Source organism: Gopherus flavomarginatus, chromosome 4 (genome assembly GCF_025201925.1).
Source record: "Gopherus flavomarginatus isolate rGopFla2 chromosome 4, rGopFla2.mat.asm, whole genome shotgun sequence".
Lineage (NCBI taxonomy): Eukaryota > Metazoa > Chordata > Testudines > Testudinidae > Gopherus > Gopherus flavomarginatus.
Window position 1 is genome coordinate 80,820,075 of NC_066620.1, and position 21,728 is coordinate 80,841,802.

General features: G+C 41.6%; 1 protein-coding gene across 2 annotated transcripts in view; it reads right to left on the reverse strand.

Moving 5' to 3' along the window:
- The window catches only part of LGALS8 (galectin 8), a 32,115-nt gene extending 12,119 nt beyond the window's left edge, over positions 1 to 19,996 (reverse strand). Inside the window, exons 1-8 of one of the 2 annotated variants that reach the window (XM_050950448.1) lie at positions 19,865 to 19,996; positions 17,139 to 17,279; positions 10,506 to 10,594; positions 8,941 to 9,151; positions 7,596 to 7,715; positions 5,977 to 6,033; positions 5,869 to 5,895; positions 3,918 to 4,006 (exon numbers count right to left, since the gene is read on the reverse strand). In XM_050950448.1, coding sequence (XP_050806405.1) covers positions 3,918 to 4,006; positions 5,869 to 5,895; positions 5,977 to 6,033; positions 7,596 to 7,715; positions 8,941 to 9,151; positions 10,506 to 10,594; positions 17,139 to 17,177 — 632 coding nt within the window. In that variant the 5' untranslated portion in view covers positions 17,178 to 17,279; positions 19,865 to 19,996. The remainder of the gene's footprint in view (positions 1 to 3,917; positions 4,007 to 5,868; positions 5,896 to 5,976; positions 6,034 to 7,595; positions 7,716 to 8,940; positions 9,152 to 10,505; positions 10,595 to 17,138; positions 17,280 to 19,864) is intronic. The other variant, XM_050950449.1, reaches the window with a different exon arrangement.
- Between the last annotated feature and the right edge of the window lie 1,732 nt (positions 19,997 to 21,728).

Consider the following 21,728-nt stretch of genomic DNA (forward strand, 5'->3'; position numbering starts at 1 on the left):
TTCAAGCAGTGTTTCATAAGGCATAAGCACAAGGTTCAAGTCCCATATATGAATATGTTTTCTAATTTGTGGAAAAAGATCAGTCAGAACTCAGCAAGCAATCTTGACACAGAGTGAGCAAAAATCAAAAAGCCTTCTACCAGTAAATGAAAGGCTGTCATAGCCACCAAGTGTACCTTGAAATAACTTTCTTCCAGTAGGAAGCTGACCCACCAGGAAATATCTGTACCTACTGTGGTCGGATCTGTGGTTCCAGAATCAGACTCCTGAGTCATCTCAGGGCCCATATGTAAATCTGTGGTAGAGATCATCCTTTAATCGAGGGATCGCCAATGAATGAATGACAGAACTCCTAGTAAGAGCTGATTTTTTTAAAATTCCAACAGGTAATCTAGGACAGTGGAAAGAAGAGCCAGGTACACCAGAGGTAATATCTCCTTCCCTTCTGAAGTTAAGTATGTCGCATGGACTCCTTTCTACTGTTTAACAGCACATGTTGTACAGGAAGTGTCTAACCCCAAGAACCATCAAGGAGCCATGCCTAGAGCCGAAGAACTTCCAGCTTGGGATGAAGTGTCTGACCAGCATCCTGCAATAACAGATGGGAACTGATTGGAAGTTGCCACAGTGGGCGAGAAGTAAATCAAATGAGACAAGGATAACAAACTTGTCTTGGACAAGTTGGTGCAGTCAAAATGACCTTGTGCTTGTCCTGCTTGATCTTGTTGAGAACTTTCAAGAACAACAACACTGGTGGATAAGCATAAAGAAAGCCTTTTGTCCATAAAATAAGGAAGGCACCTGGAGAATGAGGATTAAGACCCGCTCTTGAGCAAAACTTCTTTCACTTTGCTTTGGTTGCATCAGCAAGAAGTTCCACTTCTGGAAATCCCCAGGTTAGAAATATGCTGTTGAGGACTCATGAATCCAATTCCCACTCATAATTCTGGGAGAGGTGCCTGCTGAGATTGTCAGTCATGGTGTTTTATATACCCAGAAGGTAAGAAGCTGAGAAGAATATCTGGGTGGCCACACACCAGTTGCAGAGTTTTATTACTTCAGCACAGAGTGAGGAGCAGTGTACTCCACCCTGATGATTGATGTAGAACATGCAGGCCACATTGCCATGATCTTGATGGATTTGGCTTGGATTAGTGGCAGAAGTGGAAGCAAGCTGACTTCCCTCAACTCCAGAATGTTAATAGGCAGAACACACTCTTGTGAAGACCATTTGCCCTGGATGATGTGAGTGCCAATATGCTCTCCCCATCCCAAAAGGGATGTGCGTGAAATGATGATAGCAGTTGGAGGAGTTTGAAAGAAGAGAATTCTGCACAGACTTTGAAGGTGTTATTCCACCAACTGAGCAAGTCCAGAACCCAACAAGGAATGGAGACCTGTCTGTTGAGACTGCTTATTGGTCTGTAGACTGTCCTGAGCCATCCCTGGAAACACTGGAGAGGTAATTTGGCATGCTGGGTCATGAAGACATATGCTGCCATATGATCCGACAGCTGAAGACGACAGTTCCTTGACGAAATTTTAGCAATAAAATTCTGTAGATTCACAAACCTGTCCCCAGCTGTAACAACCTTTAGAGACGCTCCTATGAAATCTGTTGAACCTGGATCAAAATGATCTTTTTGAGACCAACCTGGAGGCCATAAATGTGAAGCAAGGACTTTGTCATTTGTATGGCCAATAGAACCTCCTGACTGGCTACTCGGGCTGATTCCTATCATCGAGATAAGAGAAGACAGTTATGCCTAAGAGACAGAAGAACAGCCACAACTGCCGGGGCCTTTGAGAATACCCTGGGTGCACAGGAGAGGCTAGAAGGGAGCACGCTGTAAATCAAAGGAACCTATTGCAAGAGAGGTGAATCACAATGTGGAAATGTGTCCTGAAGGCTGAGATATGCAAACCCATCCCTGGAATCTAGAGAGGAAGTTATTCCTGCAATGATCACCATCTTGAATTTCTGTTGTTTCTGCTAATACTGCCTTTATCCTCCATTCTTTTTGGGGACAATAAAGTACTTGAAATAAAACCCTTTCCCCCCTGTGCTGAAGTGGAACTGGTTCTATGGCTTCTATGCATAGGAAAGCAGCAACTTCCTGACTCAGGAACTGATCATGACATGAGTCCCTGAAGAGGGATGGGGAAGGAGGGCGGGAGGGAGGGATGGCCATGACATTGATGGAATAACTTCAACGTTAAGACCTCCAGAACCCATACGTCAGATGCTATGTTCTCCCATGCAGATTGAAATTGGGAGAGGTGGTATCCAAAAGGGGCGAGAAGGATGGAATAATGCTGCTGTAAATCTATGTGGAGTGAGTGGTTCAGACTCTTGACCAAGCAATCAAAACTGATGCTTGGATGACAGGGTAGCTGGAATGAAGTAGCTATGGCAGCAGCAGTTGTCTTTTTTGAGTATCCAGGGCTCTTGGCCGAGAGTTTAGGTGAATTACAGAAGCTAGAAAAATGAGCTGGGTGAGATCTCTGATGTCTGAGACTAGCTAAACTTTTTGTTTGCAGGCGTATAGATTCCAATGGTTCTAAGAGTAGACTTCAAGTCTTTCAAGGTGTGAAGGAAGTAGTTGGTAGACTCCAAAAAAAACAATGTGACCATCCAAAGCAGTGGCCAGCAGGAGCCGCAATCGGCTGGACCTGTGGACGAGGCAGGTAAACAAACCGGCCCGGCTCACCAGGGGCTTTCCCTACACAAGCAGCGACCCCAGTTTGAGAAACACTGATCCAAAAGAAGGTCCTCAAGAGTATTATCTACAGTACCTCCACAGGGAAGCCTGACAACTGGAGCTATGTTGCTCGCTGCATCATGATCACAGTGGAAATGCAACTGATACTGCTGCATGATCCATCTACAGAGGCTTGCAATGATGTTCTCACTAAGAGCCAATTTTCCTGGCTGATGGTCTTGAATTGCTCACAATGCGTCTCTCATATTCAGTAAAGGTGTTAAATTTATTGTAGATCAAATAGTCATAGCTTGACATAAGTGCCTGATTGTTTGCTGAGGAGCAATTCTTACAACCGAAGAGGTTGAGCTTCTTCTGGTCCTTACTGTAAACAGATTTAGCTTAGCGTTGGCTATCACACTTATTAACTGCTTCCACTATCCAAGTTTGATGAACGATGAGAGAATAGAAACTCAATCTCTGGCTGGGATGTAGGGTTTTTGTTTTGTTTTTTTTTTTAAATAAGCATGCTTTACAAGTGGGTGGTGCTGTCAATGGAGTCTGCCAGATGGTCTTAGAAGGATACAATAAAGCTTCATTGATCAGAAGGGCTACACATGTGGAATAAGTATGGAAAATGTCCAGGAATTTATTATGGGAATCCTGGACCTCTTCTAAGGTGATTGGATGCACTGAATCAGTGATGCATTTCATCAGCTCCTGGATCTGTCTGAAGTAATCTGCCATGGAAGGTGAAGTTTTCACAACTGAAGCATCATGAACATGTATCGAATAGGGCTGCATGAAGACTGTACTTTCCATCATTTGTATTTGGTTGGTTGATAAGTTTTGTCAACATGTTACACAACATATGTTTTAAACTGAACAGTTATGGCCCTGAATAGACACAGGGTGCAGATCTCCTAAGTAAAAAAAAAATTTTTTTTAAAAACAGTCACTTGTCAGAGTAGAACTTTAAGCTGACTCAGGAGCAGTGCTGACAGACTCCTGAGACAACTACATCCAGATCTCTTCAGATGGTCAGCCTGAGGTAGGATTGAGGATCTGTGTCCTCTGGGCAGGTGCAGCAAGTAGGGAAGAATCAGCCTTTATGAGAGAGTAACTCAGATATTAAAAACAGTAGTAATGAATGACAATATTACATGTTACAATTTGATCTGCTACTAGGATGTAAGAGCGCTGCAATTTACTGACCTGTTTGAGTTTTTATTCACTTCTCCTTTGATGGCAACTGTCCGTCCAGGACGAAGTGCAGAATTAAGTCTGGCAATGTAAGGAACCACCTGAGAAGGCAAACATGCTCAGAGTTCTAGCCTGTGGCTTTAAACATACATTCTGATGACCCCCATCAGACACCTCCCTGCTGACAGTCTCTGCTTTTGTATTTTTTAAGTAAACTGAACATGTCTACTTGTGTCTTCTTCAAATTTTTCATGTCTTTTAATAAATTATCTTCACCCATCACTGGGATGATCTAGTTATGGGGGGAAGGCAAATAGGCATGTTCATTCCATGATCTTTTATTTAGTATTTATAATTAATTTTTAAAATCTTTTGGATAACAAATGGGTCTTTAAAATACTCCAGACAGATGGTACATGCAGCTTCATCCAGGAGACTTTCCCTGGGGTTTTCTGCAGTCATGACTACCACTGGACAGTGCAACAGAGTAAGTTTCATTTTCCTGAGCTCAGAAATATGTCCAGCAGCAACTGGGTGTTTCCCTTCCTGGAACTGACTTACGCTGTTTACTGAGCTGGAACAAGCCTATTGTTAACATTACAGCCCTGGAGTTGTGAAAAATGTACCAATAGGCCTCTGATTCTCCAATCAGCCCCCTGCCCTGAGGCTTCACATGGGCATCATCATTGCCTGAGATGATGAGCCTGCAGGTACAGGGTGTGCGTGTCAAAGGAGTGGTATTAAATTCACAGGCTAAAAACTTGTCTAAGCTGCAATCAGTGTTTCAAAGGCTTCTCTGGCTCAACTGAAAGGGACTTTAGTGCCAGCAGTGTTGCCAACTCTCATGATTTTATTACGAGTCTCATGATATTTTACATGAATATTAAAACCCCAGCTTCTGGAAGCACGTGATTAGGTGAGAATCTTGCAACTCCTATCCATGCAGAGCCCTTAGGCCTACAGCCCTCGTAACATACAGAAACTCCTTAATATACTATTATTCCTCCAGCAGTCTGGGTCCTGGACATGTTCCAGGCACAGGCTATTATTGCTGATATCAGAATTAAGGATTTGTGCAACTAAGATGAATGTACGAAGTGTAGTGTGTACAGTTCTTTCAGTAGAAGGTACTTCTCTGGGATGGGCACCAGCCCATTGACAATGATTGATTTCAGGAGGGCGTAGCAAGGTATTCCCTTTAAATCATATTTCCTTGCTTTTAAGGGCTGGAGCTGTTGTGGGAATCTGCACTTGAGCAAGCTTATCTGCCTTTTAGATAAGTTTTTGTGCACAGGATTAAAATTTCACTCATTAATTCAGGCCATGCCCACACTAGCGAGCTTCCAGCGGCACAGCTGTACCCATACAGCTGTGCCACATTAAGATCGCTCATGTAGCCACTCTATGCTGACAGAGAGAGCTCTCCCATCGACATATTAAAATCACCTCAGCGAATGGCAGTAGCTGTGTCAGTGGGGGAAGCTCTCCTGCCAACACAGCGCTGTGCACACTGCCACTTATGCCACCAAAACTGAATTTTTTGGTTCAGTGGCAGCTCAATAAAAAACAGTCAGTTTGGGTCAAACCAAATTTTTCAGAATTTTCAGTGATTTGAAAAAGTCCATTCTGGAACTGTTCCACAGCAGGGGTTTAAACCTGGGTCTACCCCATCCCAGGTGAGTGCCCTTATCCACTGGGCTAAATGTTAAAAAGGGGGGAATGGGAGACACCTACTCCTCTGGCCATTTTATGAATGGCCAGAACTGTGTGTGTCAAATTTGCAAATAGTTTCAGGTCAGGACTTGATTACAACCTATAAGCACCTACATGAGGCACAATATTGAATGATGGACCTCCAATCTAGTAGAGAAAGATGTAACATGATTCAAATGGCTGGAAGTTGAAGCTAAACCAATTCAGATGTTTTAATATTTGCAATTTACATATATAAAGCAATACTTACAAGTTGTGAACCATCAGGCATTTCTCCCTACCAAAAAAAAAAAAAATTAAGTTAACTAGAACATCAAAGAATGGGAAGATCACATAACCACAGCATATGCATACGTACATTTTCTGACTTTATCTTTGTTATTCCTAAAGATGATGGCTGAGAGCCTTGTAAAGACTGCAGAGAAAAGATATTTAGAGTTCATTGCTCACATATACTAGAATTCTGATTCTAAACTAAATTTGTTAGAACTGTACACAAAAATGTGTGGCTTTAGACTACTATGGAAATCCCGTGACTATGGTTAAAAGTTATTCAAAAGACTGTCTAGTGCAGAGGTGGGCAAACTATGGCCTGTGGGACCTTCCTACCTGGCCTCTGAGCTCCTGGTCCAGGAGGCTGGCCCCCGGCCCCTCCCCTGCAGTTCCCCTCCCCTGCAGCCTCAGCTCACTCCGCCGCCAGCGCAATGCTCTGGGCAGCGGGGCTGCGAGTTCCTGGGGCAGTGCGTTCCTGGGGCAGCGCAGCTGCAGAGCCATGCCTGTCCCGGTGCTGCGCGGTGGCATAGCAGGCTCCAGCTAGGCGGCGCGGCTGCCTTTCCTGGCGCTCTGGGCAGTGCGGCTGTAGCACCGCCAGCCACTGGTGCGCCAGGGTGCGTGGCAAGGGGACAGGGAGCAAGGTGAGGCTGAGCTTCACCTCCAGAATAGCAAGGGAGGGACGGGGGGACCGTCACCTGCCCCTTCATATCTGGAGAGTCTGTGGGGCTTTGCATGTCTCTCCTGTGTAATACACAGATCTTGTCTTCTATACTGGGTTGTGCAGGAGAGAGACAGACTGAGCCTTTCCCTCCCATTGGTTCACCTTCAACAGATTTGGCAGTTTGTCTGAATCAATTAGGAGAAAGCACTGTGCTGCTCCATATTATCTCAAAGCATTTCAGCCTAGCCAAAGGGTGACTCAAAACTCAAAAAGGTACATTCACCATCTAATCAGCCAAGTTAGAGTTGTTTTGGTCGATAAAGTAAGGTCACATATGTAAGTAAACACTCTGTAAAGAGTTCTAGCTCTGTCTTAGTGCAAGTGTTTGGAAATAGATTATTTTGGGAAAGATGCTCCAGGGATCATTCTGAAGTACAAGCAGCTGAAAGTTCTGGTCTTAATCTCTAAGGGGGGTAAATTACACATGCCTATTGCTGCATGCAATCTAGAATGACCAGACAGCAAGTGTGAAAAATCAGGACAGGGGGGTGGGAGGTAATAGGCAACTATATAAAGGTAAAGTCCCAAGTATCAGGACTGTTCCTATAAAATCGGGACATCTGATCACCCTAATACAATCTGTTTTTCATATTAACTGTGATGTAAGTGTGTAGGCTGGGCTTCCCTCCCCAACACAGAATGTTCAAATCCAAAATAGAAAAACAGACATTCTGACACTGAGCAGAGGAATGACTAGCTGTTGCTCTAGTTAAGACTCAGAGTTGTACAGTATAACCCTGGTTATCTGACATTTAAGGAACAAGACATTCAGATAATATTTTGGGGGGATGAATAGGGGAAGAAATTATTATACTGGATATGTCAAGAGACATTACTGCACTTCTATATTGAAGTTCATATAGATTTTACTTCTGTGTTACTTCGTTTTCACTATTGATATCTTACTTCAGTACAGCATAATGTGAAGTAGAAAGACATAAGGAAAAGCAACCCAAAATTAGCTATCCAATTCAGCCACTTACATTATTAGAAATAAACTGTATAGTCTGAATCTGTATTTTCCCATATATCCCGAGTGTATCTATTCTTTCCAGGTTAATTCTGTGGTTGTACAGCAGCAAATGTTTTTCATTTACAGACACCTAGAGAGGCAGAAAAAGGCAGAAATGTACTGATATCTTAAATAGTATTTATATACTCAACATAAGATCACTACTAAACCTTTATGTTTCCTCTCAATTTTACTCAGTCGTGTTTTGTTTTAGCTTCTTGCTTTGGAACATGCCTTTGACAAAGAATTTAGATTTAAATTCATTTTCTTTTCCTTCACATTTTGAAATTCAAATAGTGAACATTGTGGGTAATATGATAATCATGGTTAACTTGCATGAAGTCTATTGACTGTTTTGGGGGTTGATTTTGTTGGTTTACCTTGAGTTCATTTCTTTTTCTTAATATGTTATGTTTAAATAGTCCCTTCTCCCCACCCACATACAAACACTTCCCCTTTTCCATTAGCTCCACACCAAAATGACCCTACCACACAACCTCACTAGTGTTACTTGAAATGAATATGGTCATCTGTTTCCTTAACTCAAGAACTACAACACAGTCCTCGAGTACTGTGGAGAGAGCTGTACTCCAGCCACTCTGAAAAGCCCTGGAGATATAATCCAAGAGAAGACTAGATGGACTAACCAGGAATTAAACAGCTAGAGACAGAGATATTGTTTTCTTCCTCCTCCAGAACAAGGTTAAAGTACATCATGGTTCATGGGGTTTGGTAGAGAAACAGAAATACTTGCCAGTTGTGTTTCTTTACAATAGTGTGGAATATTTAATGGCATTCTATAAAGATACATTTACTGCACATTTGTACTTAGATGCAATATCAAAACCTCTCATCATATTTTGATTCTCTCAGCACATCACCATTTGATGACATATGGACTATAAACTTATTTAGAGCCACACCCATCTTATCTCAATCAGACAGAGCTGAACAAATATTTGTTTCTCTTTAATGCTTCCTCTGATCCAGAGAGCATTGTCCAGCACTCTTCTGTGTGCAGGAAGGCTGCTGTGTTCAGGAGAAGCCCTTTTACACATGGGAAAGGGAGGGGTTGTGTAACAGCTAGTATAATCAGGAAGATATTTGCTCCCTCAACACACAACTTTCCAGGTACAAGTATATAAAAGTAAAAGCCTGCATTACTCAACAGTGCTCCTCTTTCAGGGAAACCCTATAGTTTCTGTTTGTAATCAAAGTTTACCTAGCAGTAAACAATACTGACACTGAAGCTTCCAAATTAGTTTGCATTAATGGCATGACAAGTGGCTAAATATTCACCTTCCTTAGGAACTCACCTGGAATTTATCCTTCAAAACCATAAAGACAATCTTAAATGGCTTCCCTTTTTGAAAAGGCATCTGATAAGTGATCTCCTCCCAACCCCATCTTTCTTTTTCCAGAGTGTTACAGATTATGGAGCCCGATCTTTTGAAGCGGGGATTGAAGTGAAAGGCCACATCAGCACGAGGTTTTGTGCTACTGCCACATTGGAAGTCTACCTGGAACCTGACCACAAATTAAAACACACATTCAGTTCAGCTCATCCACAAGTATTCTCTCTACAGTTTCAAATATCTAATTACATTTTGGTTGTTAATACAAAAACTTTGCATTAAACCCAGTTATGGTGATTACAAAACAATTAGAAGTAAAAAACTGAAGTGATACATACATAATACTAATTTATGACTAACCAAAATTGGGAAGATTTTTAAAGGCACAATGGGCGGTTATGCTCCTAGCTCCCCTGAAAATCAACAGGAGATGGGTGCCTTACTCTCATGTGTTCTCAAAAATCTTCCCCTTAATCTATTACTGAGAACTAGAATAATTTATAAGCATTTCTCAGGTGCTAATCACCATAACATCTGAGCACTTCATACATTTTAATAAATTAATCCTGATTACCCCCCTAAATAATCCCCATTTCCATTTTAAAGATGGGAAAATAAGTTAAATGACCAAATTCACATCGGAAACTTGTGGAAGAACAGGTAATAGAACCTAGATCTCAATTCCCTATCCTAGACCTTAGCCACTAGATCATGCATCCTACCCCTATTTGAAGTCTGATTTTTCCAAGTGACAACACTTGTATTATTTCAGATACTGCCCTTAGAGAAAAAAGGTTTCTGGATAATAAGAAGCTGAATATGATCAAAAGGAAGAGGAAACAAAGGGAGCCAACCGGCAAGACAAAAAAAGTGGGCAGAGTGCAGGGAGCAAGGTGAGGGGTGAGTTACTCTCTTTAAATTTCACCTTGAAAGCTTTATTTACTCCTTAGCTTCCTATTAACACACACAAATTCAGCATTGTGTGACACTACTGTACATATTCAGAGCATTTTATAAATCAACATATTTTACAAGTGTCTATGGTAGGGTGACCAGATGTCCCAATTTTGGGGTCTTTTTCTTATATAGGCTCCTATTAACCCCCACCCCCATCCCAGTTTTTCATGCGTGCTGTCTGGTCACCCTAGTCTATGGTGGCAGTTCTCAGTTTTTAAATATAAATTAAAGATTTAAGTATTGTGACTTTGAAACATATTAATTACTTTTTCAAAACTGAAAAATGTTTGTTACTGAGGCTGTGGGTTTGTTTTCAAAGATTTCAGTCATTTTCAGTCACACAACTTGGGATCTGATCCATGTCCATTACAGTAATGAGCCTCTCCACTGACAGAAGCAGGATCAGGTTTATAATGTCCCAAGTTTATGATAGAAAAATTAACACATTTCCAATGGATGTGTAACCAGCAAGCTATGAAAAGCCGTTTAGTTGGGTTTTGATCAGCATGCCTCCTCAAAGGCTCATTCACAATATAACCTCTTAAAAGTCAGATGGCTTTAGACATTACCTGTCGGAATCATCGGGAACACTTCCCTGTATTACAACTAGTTCTCCAGGAAGAAGACCACTAAGGATTGTCCCAGTGTATGGAATAACCTATGAGAAGGAGGAGAAAATATAATATATTTAAAATAACATTTGGGGATGTTTAGGTAAAAAAGAACAAAGAAAACAAAACCAATATAGCAAAATTTCTAGTTTTATCTAATGATTTGGAGAGCAAGATTTTCTAAATAACATAACAAGAAAGATGGCCAAACTGGCTAAAAAAACACTGTGGTTTAAAGGGGGAGTGAAGGCAACTATAAAAAATACAATAAAAAAGTAAGAAATGTAAGAAAGGGAAAGTTGATAGTAATGGATATAAAACAATCTAGAAATTGATAAGGGAAGCAAAGAGACACGGAAAAATATATGGCCTGCAGAGTTAAGGACAATTTTTAAAAAAAGGTTTTTTTTAAGTACATTAAGAACAAAAAGAATTATGATGATCGTATTAGTCCATTACTAAATGGAAATGGTAAAATTATCAGTAATAATGCAAAAAATGGCAGAAGGGTTAAATAAACATTTTTGTTCTGTATTTGGGAAAAAAACAAATGATGCAATAAAAATGATTAGGGGTATGGAACAGCTTCCAAATGAAGAGAGATTAATAAGACTGGGATTTTTCAGCTTGGAAAAGAGACGGCTAAGGGGAGATATGATTGAGATCTATAAAATCAGGACTGGTGTAGAGAAAGTAGATGAGGAAGTGTTGTCTACTACTTCTCATAAAAAGAACTAGCAGTCACCAAATGAAATTAATAGGCAGCAGGTTTAAAACAAATAAAAGGAAGTATTTCTTCATGCAACGCATAGTCAACCTGTGGAACTCCTTGCCAGAGGATGTTGTGAAGGCCAAGACCATAACAGGTTCCAAAAAAGAACTAGATACATTCATGGAGGATAGGTCCATCAATGGCTATTAGCCAGGATGAGTAGGAATGGTGTCCCTAGCCTCTGTTTGCCAGAAGCTGGGAATGAGCAACAGGGGATAGATCACTTGATGATTACCTGTTCTGTTCATTCCCTCTGGAGCACCTGGCACTGGCCACTGTCGGAAGACAGGATACTGGGCTACATGGACCTTTGATCTGATTCAGTAGGGCCGTTTTTATGATGTAGTCATTTCATATGCTAACACTTTCCATTCTATTAGTATCTCAGGAGGGTGTTAAATAGTAGCTACTAAAAGTCAGGTTTCAGAGTAGCAGCAGTGTTAGTCTGTATCCGCAAAAAGACCAGGAGTACTTGTGGCACCTTAGAGACTAACAAATTTATTTGAGCAAACCGGACAGTCTGTACGCAAACGAATTAATGGACACAAGTCTGACATCAGGAATCATCACACTCAAAAACCAGTAGGAGAACACTTTAACCTTTCTGGTCATTCAATGACAGACCTGCGGGTGGCAATTTTGCAACAGAAAAACTTCAAAAACAGACTCCAAGGAGAAACTGCGAGCTGGAATTGATATGCAAACTAGATACAATCACCTTAGGTTTAAACAGGGACTGGGAATGGCTGAGCCATTACAAACATTGAATCTATCTCCCCTTGTAACTATTCTCACACTTCTTATCAAACTGTCTGTACTGGGCTATCTTTATTATCACTTCAAAAGTTGTTTTTTTTTCCCCCCTTACTTAATTGGCCTCTTAGAGTTGGTAGGGCAACTCCCACCTTTTCATGCTCTCTGTACGTGTATATATAACTCCTCAATATATGTTCCATTCCATGCATCCGAAGAAGTGGGCTGTAGCCCACGAAAGCTTATGCTCAAATAAATTTGTTAGTCTCTAAGGTGCCACAAGTACTCCTGTTCTTTTTACTAAAATCAGACATTTTTAAAACAGCAGGTCCAGATAATTTGACACAAGAATTTTAAAAGAGCCAGATGAGGAGCTCACTGGACTGCTAGTCTTAGCACACTATGAAAGTTCCAGAAAATTGGATAAAAAGCTAATGCTGTGCCAATTTTTTAAAAGGGTAAACAGGATAAAGCAGATAATTATAGGCCTCTCAGCCTGACATCCATCCTGGGCATGATAAAGGGGCAGTTAATATGGAACTAAGGAAGGTTATATAATTAATGACAATCAACATGGGTTTATGGAAAGTAGATCCTGTCAACTAATTTATTTATTTTTTATTATTGGATTGCAAGTTTGGTTGATAAAAGGTAATAGTGTTGATGTAATATAATTAGACTTCTGTAATACCATTTGACTTGGTATTGCATGACATGATTAAAAAAATAGAACAATATACAATTAATATGGTATACACTAAAAATTAAAAATTGGCTAAGAGATAGGTCTCAAAATGTAGCTGTAAATGGGGAATTATCAAGTGGGTGTGTTTCTAGTGGGGTTCCAAAAGAATTGGTTCTTGGCCCTATACTATTTAACATTTTTATCAATGATCTGGAAGAAAACATAGAATCACTGATAAAGTTGGTAGATGACATTAATTAGAGAAGTGGTAATAACAAAGAGAACAAGTCACAGATATACAGCTATCTGGATTGCTTGGTTGGCCAGGCACAAGTACATCTCAAAGTCACACACACGGCTCCCTGTCCCAGTCTTGTCTAAACTATCCCAATTCTCCACCACATTGTCCCTTCATCAGATCTGTCCCTCCTCTGCATCTTTCCCTGCTTCCCAATGATTTCCACTTCCAGTCTCTACCCCCAGCTGCTTATCTGATCTGGGTCTCCCCCTCCCATACCTACTGGTTCCCAGTCCCCTCCCAAGTCCCATTATCCCTACTCAAACAGTCCAAGGTCACCCCTCCCCCCCATTCCCAGTTTCCTGCTCCTCTTCATCAACTTCCAGTCCCAATTTCTGTCCTGACTCCTTCTGGTTTCTTGTCTCAATCTATTCTCTCTGCCCCTCCACAGGTCCAGATCTTGTCCTTGTCTTGAATTATGCAGCTTCCTCCTCTATTCTGCCTGGGGCCAGCAGGAGGGTCATTGAGAGCACAGGAGAGACAGGCTCCTTGCTCTCAGTTCATGTACTCAGTTCATAGCCCATAGCCACAACTGCAAGTAAAGTCCAGCTCAGCCCTGGACTGGAGCATGCACCGTACGGACAGAAATTTCTGGAAATGTAGCTGTTAATATGTAAGAAGGCTATTGAGCACGTTCAATCTGAGATTTTTCAAAGACTCACAACTTGGCCAAAATTGAGCAGATTTTCATGGGGAAGGCAAAAGGCACATCCATTACACAAAAGCTATCCCTCTACCCCTCGCCAAATTTCAAGTTCGTGCTCCAAAGTATGGACTTCCAAAGAAAACAGAACGGCCACTGACACATCCTCGAATACCAAACATTCCAGTATCAGAGGGGTAGCCGTGTTTGTCTGGATCTGTAAAAGCAGCAAAGAATCCTGTGGCACCTTATAGACTAACAGACGTTTTGGAGCATGAGCTTTCGTGGGTGAATACCCACTTCCTCAGATGCATGTAGTGGAAATTTCCAGGGGCAGGTATATATATGCTAGCAAGCAAGCTAGAGATAGCGAGGTCAGTTCAATCAGGGAGGATGAGGCCCTGTTCTAGCAGTTGAGGTGTGAAAACCAAGAGAGGAGAAACTGTTTCTGTAGTTGGCAAGCCATTCACAGTCTTTGTTCAATCCTGAGCTGATGGTGTCAAATTTGCAGATGAACTGAAGCTCAGCAGTTTCTCTTTGAAGTCTGGTCCTGAAGTTTTTTTGCTGCAGGATGGCCACCTTAAGGTCTGCTACAGTGTGGCCAGGGAGGTTGAAGTGCTCTCCTACAGGTTTTTGTATATTGCCATTCCTAATGTCTGATTTGTGTCCATGTATCCTTTTCCGTAGAGACTGTCCAGTTTGGCCGATGTACATAGCAGAGGGGCATTGCTGGCATACGATGGCGTATATTACATTGGTGGATGTGCAGTGAATGAACCAGTGATGGTGTGGCTGATCTGGTTATGTCCTGTGATGGTGTCGCTGGTGTAGATATGTGGGCAAAGTTGGCATTGAGGTTTGTTGCATGGATTGGTTCCTGAGCTAGAGTTATTATGGTGCGGTGTGCAGTTACTGGTGAGAATATGTTTCAGGTTGGCAGGTTGTCTGTGGGTAAGGACTGGCCTGCCATCCAAGGCCTGTGAAAGTGTGGGATCATTGTCCAGGATGGGTTGTAGATCCTTGATGATGCGTTGGAGGGGTTTTAGCTGGGGGCTGTATGTGATGGCCAGTGGAGTCCTGTTGGTTTCTTTCTTGGGTTTGTCTTGCAGTAGGAGGCTTCTGGGTACACGTCTGGCTCTGTTGATCTGTTTCCTTATTTCCTCATGTGGGTATTGTAGTTTTGAGAATGCTTGGTGGAGATTTTGTAGGTGTTGGTCTGCATCTGCTCTAACCCCTCAGACAAAGACAGGAAACAGATCAACAGAGCCAGACGTGTACCCAGAAGCCTCCTACTGCAAGACAAACCCAAGAAAGAAACCAACAGGACTCCACTGGCCATCACATACAGCCCCCAGCTAAAACCCCTCCAACGCATCATCAAGGATCTACAACCCATCCTGGACAATGATCCCACACTTTCACAGGCCTTGGGTGGCAGGCCAGTCCTTGCCCACGGACAACCTGCCAACCTGAAACATATTCTCACCAGTAACTGCACACCGCACCATAGGAAATCTAGCTCAGGAACCAATCCGTGCAACAAACCTCGATGCCAACTCTGCCCACATATCTACACCAGTGACACCATCACAGGACCTAACCAGATCAGCCACACCATCACTGGTTCATTCACTGCACATCCATCAATGTAATATACGCCATCATATGTCAGCAATGCCCCTCTGCTATGTACATCGGCCAAACTGGACAGTCTCTACGGAAAAGGATAAATGAACACAAATCAGACATTAGGAATGGCAATATACAAAAACCTGTAGGAGAGCACTTCAACCTCCCTGGCCATACTATAGCAGACCTTAATGTGGCCATCCTGCAGCAAAAAAACTTCAGGACCAGACTTCAAAGAGAAACTGCTGAGCTTCAGTTCATCTGCAAATTTGACACCATCAGCTCAGGATTGAACAAAGACTGTGAATGGTTTGCCAACTACAGAAACAGTTTCTCCTCTCTTGGTTTTCACACCTCAACTTCTAGAACAGGGCCTCATCCTCCCTGATTGAACTGACCTCGCTATCTCTAGCTTGCTTGCTAGCATATATATATATACCTGCCCCTGGAAATTTCCACTACATGCATCTGAGGAAGTGGGTATTCACCCACGAAAGCTCATGCTCCAAAATGTCTGTTAGTCTATAAGGTGCCACAGGATTCTTTGCTGCTTTAAACATTCCAGTACTTCTGCAACAGCGTGGGCCTGCTCCCGCCTATATGCCCTTGTATGCATGATGATACTGGACAAAAATATGTCTGGTACAGGACAGGGACAAACTTTTCCAAAATCAGGACTGTCTGGCTTAAAAGCGGATGAATGGCCTGCCTGAAAGAAAAGGTCACCAGAATCTTTTAACATGGGCAAAATAACACTTTTTCACTAGCCTCATTCATGGAAACAACTGAACCATTTTGGCTGAAATTTTCTAGAAAACTTCAAGCTGAGTTAGACATTTAGCAAGGAAAATTTTATCCCAGTCAACGTATGACAAAGCTATAAGCAAAGAAGACAAGTTTCAGAATGGTATCTGTGTTAGTCTGTATCAGCAAAAACAACGAGGAGTCCTTGTGGCACCTTAGAGACTAACACATTTATTTGAGCATAAGCTTTTGTGTGTTCTAGCCCACAAAAGCTTATGCACAAATAAATGTGTTAGTCTCTAAGGTGCCACAAGGACTCCTTGTTGTTTCAACCGAAGACAATGTCTTCTACTGAGAAGTGTCAGGCAACCTTCATAATAGGCAGTGCTATCAGCTTCGCCTGTAATATAGACTCGTATGTATTTTTATTGGAGGGTGCTATTCCCTTCATAGTTAAGTTTAAAAATAGCTTCCCATTCAACTTCCTCCTTTACATAACCAAAATCAAACTAATACACTAATATAGCTTCTGCAAGAACAAGGTCATGAAACCCACACAAACCTAGAACTACAAAATAATAAAGAATAACACAATGCTGGGTTCCGCCCCAAAAAATAATATGGAAATTATGAAGAAGAATGGGGAAGATGTATGTAGTTGTTCTGCATGCCAAAAAGCCCAACTCTGTCTCCTATCCAAAAGGTACGGCTAAGTGCTCCACCTGATTAAGTCTCATATTTCCATTGAGATGGGGAAATGCTGATGCAGCACGACGGTAAGACTTGTGATACTCCAAATTTATGATTGCTCTCTCCTTTTTGGAAATACTGTACTTTAACTTTGAAGCTACACACAGCTCCAAGTCCCTTACCCCTATTAACAAGAACTGTACTGAAAGCAGCAGGTGTTACTCTCATGTGCATGAGACATTTGGAGATTTCTCAATATTCCTATCACCACACAAACAGCACACAGTTCTGACTAGTTGACATGTAAGAGCAAAGTCCCTTCGGATAAAGCTGCCCAGTGTTTTCAGGGAGAAGCTGTTTACACGATGGGGAATTACCGGGTTATGGATTATCTTCTGCAGTTGGTCCAACGGCATCGTCTTCCCTCCTTCAGCCAAGTCTGTCGGCTGTGTGTGACCAGCGATGAATTTTGAATATAGTTAAATTTCTCAGTTTTGTTGGCACTGAAGAAAGGATCCCTTTGGAAAACCAAAATTAAGTTTTAATTAAAAACCTGAATAAAGTAATCCTTGTTCAGCCATCAAAATATTAAATCTTCTTCATGCTTTTTGACACACTAATGAAAATGCTTTAACAGGAATTTGCTGGCTTAATGTTACAGTTTCTACAAGATATGAAAATTAAGTGCTTAGTTGTCCCAGTAAGACATACTCCTTACCATACGGCAGTGTGGACATAGCTACAAATTTTGCTTGAGAGTTCTGGGAATAATTGGTTCTCAATAGATAAAATCTCTCCCACAACTTCCCACGGTGCCTAGGAAGTGTGGACAATGCACAGCCCTTAAGTATGGTTCACCATTCTCCTTTCTACACAGCTGCCTAGATCTTCATGTTAGCGTGGAAATTGTGGGAGAAGAACGAAGTCACAGTCCCACAGAGAAGCTGAGAAGGAGTGGTCCCTGCACTCAGGGACGGCAGTTGTTCCTGATCTTTATGTGGGAGTGCAAGTGGGGAAAGCTCTTTGTACATTCCTACTTCCTACACAAGAGCCAAGCAAAATTTGGTCTGAAAAAAGCAAGAGAACAATTTTATTTTCTTCTTTTGCTAATTCCTAACTCTCCTGAGGGAGAGTCTGTAGGCTGACCTTTGCTTTCTCCTGACCAATCAAAAGGCCATGGGTTCTCTTACCTTTGATAATGTGGTGAAAAGACTAGCAAATACCACAACTGAGATGCCAAGTTTCTGTTTTCTATGCCCTTCAGCATATACAATCCCAGATATCAATGAATAGCTCAAGGACAGTACTGACAGAGTCACTGAACAGATAGCAATGAACAGCAATGAAACTACAGCTTCTTAGTGTATCCTGTACTCAGCAACCCCTCCCTTCTTCAGAAGGACATCCCACAGTGACCAGAATGTAATACCCAAATGTAAACCTACAAACAATATTATTATTTATACTATTCTATTATGCAAACAAAGGCTATTTCATTTAAGCAGACTTAGTGGGGCCCATGTTTGCTGTGTTACTGCCTGATATTTGTTACAATATATTTAACCAATCAGAACAAAGTTAACTATTGTACTCCTGCATCATGATTTATTTACTCCAGTCTCTCAGTGGAGGTGTGGCCTACTGTAACTTTATTATATTTTAATTTTTTCTATATTTTATTATGTGGCAACAAAATACTTAATTCTTCTATAGGGTTGTTCACCCACCAAAGCAATTTACAAAGTTAAATATCATTAGCCTCATCTTAGAGATGGGGAAACAGGCACAGAAGAGAGATGATATTCCCAGTACAGAGAAAGCTAGTAGAAGAGCCAGAAATGGAACCAGATCTTATGACTCTTTTAATTTGGTAGCCTATTCACCGGACCATGCTGCTCCTTCCTATGACCTGCGACAGCAAACTAGACTTCATTAAAAAAAGAGGACTTTGGGACTACAGAAAATGAACAAACTTGAAAATTCTGTGGCACATGTACAAACTGGCATAGCTAAAAGGTATTAAGTGTAAAAGCCTGTGGTGCATTTGAAATCTTGGGAGTGTTGCGGGATGCCTCGGATGGTGTGGCAATTTCATACCATGAAAGTGGGGAATAACATGGAGAGAAAGTTGGAATATTTCTGTATTTTTGGAATGAGGGAATGGTATACAATTGCTGGGCTTTACTTGTGGGCAGGGATTCAGTGATAGAAATGCACAGCAGATGCCCAAGTTTTCAACAGAGAGAAAATTACTTGCAATATTCATTAAGCTCAAGTCTCCAGACAATACTGAAACTGATGAACTGCATTATTTTTATTTCTAAACATGGAGCAGGACTGAAGTTAAGGTTTTCTAAAACTGGTAAACACAGGCAGTTTTTCTGCTCCAAAAGGAAAAAAAAAATTGTAATACCTTTAAATGTCACTTTGATGTAATAATATCTCACTAACTCCAAAATATTCCTGATAATAAACACCAAACAGGCAGATAATCCTGCCATTCACTATGGTCAGTCAAATTATCATTCTCCATGAGCTATAAGAATTACTTTAAGAGATGTGGCCAGGTCAATTTAAACCCAAACCACAGATATTGTGGGGGGAGGGGTTGTTTTTGTTTTTTAAAGTTTTACATAAAAACAATAGTAAGAGAAACATCCCCTTTTTTAAAAGAAATCAGTGCAGTAAAATTAATTTGTTATTTTGGATATAAAGGTTCCCCCTATAATGTCTGTTCCCCAAACTTTCCAAGATTGTGCTAGTACATCAGAACTAAAGACAGACTGTATAAAGTGAAATTGACTCATTTGAGAAAAACCTAAAAAGTAAACAAAATAAGACCAGTGAAAAATAAATTAGTTTTTAAAGGTTTAAATTTGAATAATCAGAAGTTTTTAATAACACGAAGGAATATTTTTAAAATATGATTTTAACTCTGCAGGGTCCTTTTAATTGTCTAGTTCTTATTTCTTTTGTATGCTCCCTTCAATGGAGGCAACCCTTTTTTCTGTATTCAAACATCTGCGTTTCTTAGATTTCAACAGTGTTTTTTTCCTGAAGGGATATTGTCAATCTGTTTAAATCATATTTAATTTACGCTTACCTTTGTAACGAATAACCTCTTCAGAGCTACAAACCGAAATCAGACTGTAAATTAAATATATGTTTCCGTTACGATCAGCTGTAAATTCATTTAGCTGCTTACTCTGCTTGCACAGTACAAATGGTTCCTCCACTCCTATTTCCTGGTTCCCATGCACCAACACAATGACATCACCACATGTACTCTGCTCTGAAAGCCTCCTCCCTAGGCATTCCTTAAAGAGCCAGTGTGTGTCACAGGTCGCTTGCTGATAACGTAGCTTTGTTTTTGGCTGTTCTGTTTCCACCACATGTGGATTACTGTTTAAAACTGTCTTTTTGAAACAAATTTCTTTATTCTTTTCATACGTCATTTTCTTTTCATGCACTTTAAAATAGTTGTTTGAATTTCATCATGGTAAAAGATGCTGCCCTAGAGAATGAAATTCTTCCTTAAGCTGGATACTAACTCTCAGTGCTAGCATCATGGTGCCCGACCACGGCAGCTGGTTGGTATAGGGTCGGGGAACTTAAAATCAGCTTCACAACTGTCTTCTGTGCCATTGCTTCCAAAAAATGATCAGGAGGCGTATCAGGAGGACACAGATTTTGCATGACACTAGTGTCTGCAGCCTTGTCCTTCCAGCTCACCACTGAACTGTTTACAGGTAACAGACAATTGTCTGCAGATGCTCCCCCATATCACATGGGACCCCCATGGAGTCTGCTGCACAGGCAGCCAGGTGACCTCTCTTCAGCTGGAGAATGAGGAGGCCTCAGTTTCAGCAGGACAAGGTAAAGAGGCCCCAGTATTGGCCCTAGAGCCTAGACTCTCTACCCTCTAGGTTCCTCTCTATCACAAACCGCATCCTGGTAACCCAGGCATCCAATCCCCTCCCAAGTCCCAGCACAGCCTCACAAAGCAAACAGCATATGACAGCTTTTTTCCTTAAGTTGCCCTAGCTTTTTCATTATTGTTCTTGTTCTCCTTACTTCCCTGCCCCACCACATACACTCCAAGTGCCAGCTTCTCTTTGTGATTGGTTTATATATGTAGAATTGGGGTTTGTTGGGTGCCACCATGCAGCTGGTACCCTTTCGGAGACTTCTTTCACACTTGTCTCTCCAGCTAGCCATGCCTATGATGATTGCCTACACACCTGCATACTGTTGGCACCATTTCAGAGGCATAACAACACTTACACACTACTGTACGATTATGGGGTGCTGGTTGGTGCTTAGTTTCCTCCCTAGTACTCCTTTTAATATACATGGAGACAAGTGAAAACGCTGAGTCTCAGAGAGAAAACCTTACCCTACGGGAAGCCTGGTCAGGGCTCGCAGCTCCTGGCACAAGGTGGAGTTTCCCCCATTTCCCACTTGCAGATTAGCCATGGAAAGCCAGACAGACTCAAGTTTCAGACATCTGCTACATTGTGCGAGTAATGCAGCAGGATCACACCATCCTGTTCCAGATTGTCTCTGCCTGCTCTCAGAATCTGCTGTTAACCTGCGACTCTACTCCCTTCTGCAGCCTGGGTCTGCAACTGATGACTGGAATTGATGGTCTGTTTCCACTGCATTGCCATGGCCACCGTGGGTCAGTCTGCACTGCAGGTGGTAGGTGTAATTTCCAGTTTGGGTAGATATACATCATGTGCTAGCTCTGCACAAGATAGTGCACTAAATTACCATTGTGGCCATGGCAGCATGGGCAGCGGCTCAGGCTTGTAACTAGAATCTCAGACAGGGTTGCTGTTTTCATAATCAGAGCAAGTGCATGTGTGTCTACCTGAGCATTGCATCTTGAAGCTAGGTGTCCAGTTTTCAACCAGAACACCCAGTCAAAGAGGGACCCTGGTGGCTCCAGTCAGTACTGCTGACCA